The sequence below is a fragment of the Perca fluviatilis genome, chromosome 11 (assembly GCF_010015445.1).
Source record: "Perca fluviatilis chromosome 11, GENO_Pfluv_1.0, whole genome shotgun sequence".
NCBI lineage: Eukaryota > Metazoa > Chordata > Actinopteri > Perciformes > Percidae > Perca > Perca fluviatilis.
Window position 1 is genome coordinate 21,994,417 of NC_053122.1, and position 7,547 is coordinate 22,001,963.

Genomic DNA, 7,547 nt, shown 5'->3' on the forward strand with positions numbered 1-7,547 from the left:
GGGCTACAAAAAACGTGGTGCAAGTAAACAGAAGTGAATGTGGATTTTAAGGTCAGTAATTCAGAATATCGACGATAGACATTAAAAGTGAATTTATAGGAACATTGGAATTGAGACTTTATTTTAGATTAAGTAATGGTTTTCTGAGATAGTACAGTAATAGAATGAGGGTCTATTGTGAAACAACAGGGAACATTCACTGCTTTTATTACAATGTAACGTAATAAATAATACTGATGAAATGTGGTCAGTTCTTTGGTCTGAACTGAAAATGCCTTAACTTGCTTATCTCAGTGCAACTATAATCCAGGTATACAGGGATTATGCTCGATATAGCCTGGTGACAAATGCTGCATTGTTCCTCCTGGGAAAAAACCCTTAGTAGGGAAAGTTTCACCAGAAGCAACTGGGGTTGTGACGTGGCTCCCCCGCCGACACATGCGGACTGTCCTTAATTAGCAAAAGCCCTATATACCATGTTTTATGATAATCTATTAAAAAGAAATGGTCAGTTATTGAATACTACCCAGTGAGAGTGACATAGGTTCAGTCAGAGATCTGTCACCCCAAATCAGACACCCATCTTTCGGCCATGTAACCTAGTTTCACATGGTCCTTCTCATAGAGGTTGCTCAGTCGTGCATGGAATGAAAGTTATGAAGAGTATAGATTTACAGATCCATCTGTCATGGAAGTTATGAAGAGCATCTATCTCTCTATCTATCTCTCTATCTATCTATCTATCTATCTATCTATCTATCTATCTATCTATCTATCTATCTATCTATCTATCTATCTATCTCTCTCTCTATCTATCTTAACTAGAATGGGTGATATTATGTTTGGTACAGTCACAATTTGTAGTTGCAGAGGTTATCAGAAAAAAAAATTAATGAAAGGAAATATAACCATAGCAACATCCCCAACAATACTGTATACCTCGATACCTCAGTTACCACATCCTTGTTATTAAAAGGAAAGGGAGACCTCTGTTGGTTGATTGCAGGTTGCAACTTTTCCAACTTTTCCAACAACATAGTATTAGTGTTGCGTGCGCTGATGTGCATGACTAATATTAGATGATCGATCGATATAAGAGGAGGCGGCATTCATTAGAAACCCAATAACCTGTGATGTTTAAATGAAAGTATAAAGGTTGTTTTCACAGCAACCGAGATCAAGAACTAGTCGCATGCGCACTTCGTTTGGAAATTACAATATGGCGGCGACATGCTACGATCTGTTGACGTAACGAGAGTCAATCTAACATCTAACCCGCTAAAAACCTACGAGCCAGTTGTTTTAATAACCAGTGGATAACCGTAACTTTAATTAAAGTTTAGTGGTTAACGGTAGTGGTGTTGTGTGAACGGTTTTAGTCTGGAAAATGAATTACACCACGAAAGTGGTCCAGGTGACGAATGTGTCGCCAAGCACAACATCGGAGCAGATGAGAACACTGTTCGGTTTTTTGGGAACCATCGAAGAACTGAAGTTATTTCCACCAGAGTGAGTTGACTATCTGGTGATGTAGCTAGCTACTTAAATGACAGTAAAGTAACAGATTAGCTGGAAGGTTCTCTAAATGGGTTCACCTTTTAGAACGAAAATGTGGGCCTAACATGCTAACCAGAATTGTAGCTATCTAGCTAACTAGCTAACCTAATAACGTTATAGCTAGCTAACATTACGTAACTTGGCTGACACCAGCTAGCTAGCTAATGTTACATTCACTTTCATCTTAATTTGACTTGTTGATTATGTCTTACACGCGTAAAGTGTAGCTAACTTAGTAATGAAGGGTCAATTAAAATATTAGAGTAAATGTTAAATGGGGCAACGAACATAACACGTCTAATGCTAACGTTATTTGGGTTGCAACGTCTTGTTAGGTTTTTTAAATGGTGAAAACGTACGTTTTTTTCTCCCAGCATAGATAAAAGATGAATGTGAACTAATTTATATAATAAAGACAAAAATCAACATACTCACGGTGAGACAAGTCATTTTGAAACTATTGTTTTCTACTGTCTCAATATTTTGTCTGACTTGATTAAGCCGTACAACGTCACAATGTTGACTTACTATCAGAAACATAACCTAATTTTCCCTTGCAGCTGAGCCGGAAATGGTTATACCTTTTGTTTTGTTACTGCTCCTCTTCATCTGTGTTTTGGAGAGACCTAGACAAATGTATTCATAACGAGACTCGACACTGACAATGCATCTTGTCTTGTCGTTTGAAAACTGGGAAAATTAGGAGCAGAGAAGTTGTCCATTTTGTTTAGACAGAGACATTGCTGCAATGGCTCAAAACCTGCCTAATGTCCAAAGTACTAAATTGTTATAATTATGGCAGTATTGTGTGTGGATCGTTTTTTGAGGGATGTACTGAATGCTTTATCACATAAAATTGTGAATATGCCAAATCCAATGCACGTGGGTATGATTGGACCCCATTATGTTGTCAAAAGACAGGATGCAACTAAATGCATTGTTTAGATGGTTGTTGCAATTTTATGATATTTAATGTATTATTTGTGACTTCCTCAATAGTGATTCTCAGATGCCGGTGACATCACGGGTGTGCTTTGTGAAGTTCCAGGAGCCAGAGTCTGTTGGAGTGTCTCAACATCTGACAAACACCGTTTTTGTGGACAGAGCATTGATTGTGGTCCCATTTGCTGAAGGTTTGTCGTCACATCATTATTTCCACGTATGAGTGGTTCTTGTTGATTGAATGGCATGAATAGTGAAAATGTTAAAGAGTAAAAAGAATATATTTGTCCCATTTGTGAATTGCACAAGTCAGCTCACCTTGGCCTGTTTATATAAGCTTTTAAGATACTTTGAATGATACTGGTAATGCCATTCACTCCCATTGTATATAAGAAGTGCTTAAAGCAGACCTGTATTGTCAGATTTTTTGATATACTGTGGTAGCACATTCCAAATCTGTTTTACCACAACAATGCAATTCTTTTGATAAACTGGATTGTATTTATTTGGGCAAATGCATATCAAGCGGTATGTCTCTTCCTAAAACAATAATTTGTCCTGTATTTAGAAAGCGTAGTATACCAAAATCTCCTTCACAGACTAGGACTTGAACAATCCCAAGCTGTCGTGCCCCGGTATGTGAAGTTGTTAACATATAATCTCTCTGTTTTTTTTCTTATTGGATTGTTAACTTAGTACGAAGAAAATGGCTGAGGTCCTTGCTTCAAAGCAGGAATTGGTACACTTTTAAATAGTGGGCCAGCAAGCATTGAAGTTTTTTTTTTTTTTTTTCCAACCCAATTTTTTTTTTTTTTTTTTTTTTTTTTTTCTTTTTTTTTTTTTTCTCTTTAATATTTTCTAAGTAGTAATAAGTTTAGAACATTTTTTTTTTTTTTTTTTTTTTTTTTTTTTTTTTTTTTTTTTTTTTTTTAAAAGGTCAGATATCGGGGACGTAGCCTAAACCAGTGCTCATTTTGCATTGTTTTGCAACACTTTGGAACGGCTTCTTAGCCATTTTATGGCTAAAGCATTGTTCCTTAACAGATAAGGCTGGCAATATTCTTAATTTTTTGATGTCAACAAATCCCATGAAAAGACCATCATTGACCAAAAACAATTGACAGCACATCAGCGAGCCACATTGTTGCACAGGGGCACTGTAGTTTATTTTCAGCCACCGGCACCGCACTGCAGCCACGAATACTCGCTAACACACGCTACACACACCGCCACTAAAAATAGTCCCCAACAACTGTACTATTTACTAATATATGAAAACTTTCGCTGAAAACTACAGCTCTCAGTTGTTTTAGTCTTTTATAAAAATGAAATTAGATATTTGTCACTTGTTATTTCAGTGGTAACAAATGGGATTGTGGCAGAGAGCAGAAAGTATTGTTTTTGATTATTTTTGGGGGGCTTTTTTGCCTTAATTTAATAGTAAAGTTGAAGATTGACAGAAAAGGGGGAAGATAGAGGGCAGCCTTAGTATCTGGGGTGCACGCTCTACCAGGTGAGCTACCTGGACGCCGCAGAAAGCATTGTTGACAATAACCAAAATATAATATCGCCAGCCTTATCTATAAAAATGTGAGAATTAACTCTTACAGTACATTAGTTGGGTTTAGTGGTAAAAGCCTATACAAAGATACTGAGTGTTAATAATTACTTGCGTGCAAAAACCACAATGCTCAGGCAACTGACACTACACATACTTACCCATATGAGAGCAGTTAATTGTGTGACTTAACAAAGGAACACTAGTCAATGATTGGTTATTTTATATAATAGCAGTACTACATCTCATCATAAGTTGTCTTAAGATGCCCACCCGACATGACACTGTGTTGGTAAAATATATTCTCTTTAACAGTGGTCTTCTTTTGTTGTTGTGTTTTACAGTTCTTTTTCCTGGCTCAGCCAGTCCTGTATACCAGGCCCTGCTGAAAATACCATCCAACAGTTTTGTCTCCTGCAGCAATTTCTCTCTTCAGTGTGCTTTTTTTTTTTTATGTGAATGTTGTCATTGTGTGTCCGTATTTAAGTCATGTCCTTTTGTGAAAGAGTTTTTTTGGGGGTGGATTTACTGTGAAATGATTATAAGGTGTTTATTTGTTAAATTTGGCCAACAATCAGTGTCATATTGCAAATAAATATGAACAATTATTTTTTAATTGGACTGTGGTAGCGCAGGTTAATCAAACCAGTCCTCTGCCTAGGTTTGTTTGTTTGATTGATGCAGTGGCAGGTAAGGATACTAGAATAATGATGTAAAGCAGACACGCTACCCACCCTGAATTCTGCTATTGTCATTTAGTACTATATGCTCTGACATTTGTGTTTTTGGTAAGTAAACACTAATAGCTTGTATAGTGTTCTTGCCAAATCCCTAAAATTCTCTCTGTTGTGTGTATCTCGATTTTTCTCTGTGTGCTTTTAGTAGCGAAGCCGCCAGCGTGAGTCGCTTGTTTGAGTAAACGTCTTAATGAAAATTGAGGGCTCACCCAACTGGAGAAGCAGCTGTGCTTGCTAACGTTTGGTTCATGACTTAAAAAACACGTTCAGGTGATATATTCTTGGCAGTGTTCATTGGAGTAGTGTGATATATTCCAGCAATAGTTATGTCACTGCAATGATTATGTTGAATTAAGGGAACTCTTCTCTGATCTGTAAGGTAACCATTTTGTTGAACCTAATTTGAGGAATTGCAGTGTGAAGACTTTTATTTATTTATTTTTTTTTTCTTTGTCTTTTCCAAAGTGTCTTCTCTATAGTTGATGTGTGTGAAGATGATGTTCTCTCCTAATGCCGTTTTTTTTTTATTTTCCTGTAGGCTCTATTCCAGATGAGGCTAAAGCTTTGTCACTGTTGGCGCCCGCAAACGCTGTTGCAGGAATGATGCCAGGAGGAGGACTTCTTCCAACGCCAAATCCCATGTCCAATCCTGTAAGACTTCAAATTCTCCGAATTTGCCTGTGCATGACCTTACAAAAATTATAAAAAAAAATTTTTTTTGCCGTTGTCACATTGTATTTAATTTTAAAATTGGACAATACAGATGTGTGTACCATAAAATCACGCTTTAGTTAATTGGAGGAAAAAAAATTATTTGCTGTTGGCATGCAGAAGCAGTATTGCCCTGCCGCGTCAGATTATGATCTACAGATAAACTTTTATTATTTTTATTTGACTAAACAATCTCACATCAAAGTCCATTTGGTAGCATTTCTGGAGCTTTTGATCATATCACATGGTCTTCATTAGCAGATGGAGTTTGCTCAGTTACTTTGAGGACTTCTCGTCCATGTTAGCTTAAAAGTTTAAAAATACATTCTTCAGTACATGAACACTTGTAAAATGTCAAGATCTCTCAACAATATGGCTGTCATGACAAAAGTGCCTTTACATGCTTGTTTGTGGTTTCTTGTATGCGATTCTATTCCAGATGGGAGGGAACCCGTTCGGTATTCCGAACATGGATGCAATGGCTGCGTTTGGATTCCCAGGACACAACATGAATCCCCAGGTGAGAGGTTTTGTTGAATGACACTGACTGTAAATGTCTTCCAAAAGTTGTGAAGTTAAATATGCAGTATACTGTATTTGATTAGACAAACTTTTACCCTTCTTCCCACTTTTTTTTTTTACAGGCTGCTGATCAGCTGTTAAAGTTCATGACAGATCCAAAGTAAGTCAATATAAATAAGCTCCTTTGGTTTTTAAAACTGCATTCAGGCAAAACATTTTTGAGTAAGGAAATGGATGTGTTCAACTAATTAACATCCTTTTATTCAGGATGAATCCTTTGGCTGCAGGCTTAAATATGAGTGCGAGCCTGAAGGCTGACGCATCTAATCGAGAAATCGAAGAGGCCATGAAGAGAGTCAGAGAGGCCCAGTCGCTCATTTCTGCTGCAATTGAACCTGGAAGTGAGTGTACAAGCATTTGGAGGACTTTTCTTAACAGGACGTTGACTTTGTGGTCTACAATCATGTCTGTCTGTGTGTATTGCAGGGTTACACAAGGTCCTTTGTACATTGTACCTCGACAATACTAAGCAATTTCTGTTTTTTCTGTCTCGCAGATAAGGAGAGCAAAAAGAAGCGCTCTCGGACAAGGTCCAGGTCCAGGAAGAGGAAATCCAGATCACGTTCAAGACACAGGTGATAATTACGGATAATTATCTGAGGAGTCGAGATGGAGAAGCTTTTTGTTATTTTAAGTTTAAATGGTCTAAATGTCTGGTTGCAGGCGAACCAGAAGCAGATCAAGGCGACCGTCAAACTCCAGAAGCAGGAGGCGCTCCAAAAGCCCTCGCAGCAGGAGACACACCGACGGCAAAGACCAAATCAGGCTATCTCCAAGCAGATCCAGGTGGGTTAACTGTAATAAATGCTTGCCTTTAAGCCTACTTTACGCAAATAATAGTTAAAGATTTACATTTTTAACTATTATTTGAGCCTGTCTGAGATCTTAAATCCAATTTCTTACATCAAATGTTTCTACAGAGATAGAAAGAAAGACGATTCAGGGAGAAGAAGATCCAAAACACCTCCTAAAAGCTACAGCACAGCCAGGAGGTCCCGCAGTGAAGACCGGTGAGTACAGCAAAGGATCTCTTATGCTCAGATAGAAGTCGATTGAAAGTATATAATTTTATACAGCAGTCACCAAATCTTCTCACTTCTCAAGTACTCAGCCTTTTAGTAATGTTCTGCTATGCAGGAGACGCCGGAGAAGTCGAAGCCCCAGCCGATCTCCTCCTAAGAAGTCTCCTAAAAAGAGGACTCCATCTCCTCGAAGGTTGGTGATTTGATGTGAAATATTTGTGGATAAAAGTTTTTTTTTTTTTTTTTTTTTTTAACCGAATCAGAACTAAAAGTCAACAATCTGTATTTATTTCTTTGGTCCAGAACAAATAAACTCAATATCCTTTGTGTGGGCACATCCATGGCACAACTGACTTTTCCTCTCCTCCCTCCAGACACAAGAAAGAAAAGAAAAGGGATAAGGAAAGGGACAGAGACCGGAAGAGCGATAAAGATCAC

At 37.7% G+C, this 7,547-nt stretch overlaps 1 protein-coding gene across 5 annotated transcripts in view; it reads left to right on the forward strand.

Annotated features, from left to right (window-relative positions):
• Window positions 1–1,183: 1,183 nt before the first annotated feature.
• LOC120568175 (serine/arginine-rich splicing factor 11-like) overlaps window positions 1,184–7,547 on the forward strand; it is a 7,265-nt gene continuing 901 nt past the window's right edge. The window contains exons 1-11 of one of the 5 annotated variants that reach the window (XM_039815509.1): window positions 1,184–1,509; window positions 2,557–2,690; window positions 5,333–5,445; window positions 5,927–6,025; window positions 6,150–6,187; window positions 6,295–6,428; window positions 6,584–6,662; window positions 6,751–6,873; window positions 7,008–7,097; window positions 7,225–7,302; window positions 7,484–7,547. The exon at window positions 7,484–7,547 is cut by the window's right edge and continues 108 nt beyond it. In XM_039815509.1, coding sequence (XP_039671443.1) covers window positions 1,388–1,509; window positions 2,557–2,690; window positions 5,333–5,445; window positions 5,927–6,025; window positions 6,150–6,187; window positions 6,295–6,428; window positions 6,584–6,662; window positions 6,751–6,873; window positions 7,008–7,097; window positions 7,225–7,302; window positions 7,484–7,547 — 1,074 coding nt within the window. In that variant the 5' untranslated portion in view covers window positions 1,184–1,387. Of the gene's footprint in view, window positions 1,510–2,556; window positions 2,691–3,436; window positions 5,065–5,332; window positions 5,446–5,926; window positions 6,026–6,149; window positions 6,188–6,294; window positions 6,429–6,583; window positions 6,663–6,750; window positions 6,874–7,007; window positions 7,098–7,224; window positions 7,303–7,483 lie in introns of those variants that run through there. The other 4 variants (XM_039815507.1, XM_039815508.1, XM_039815510.1 and 1 more) reach the window with 4 other exon arrangements.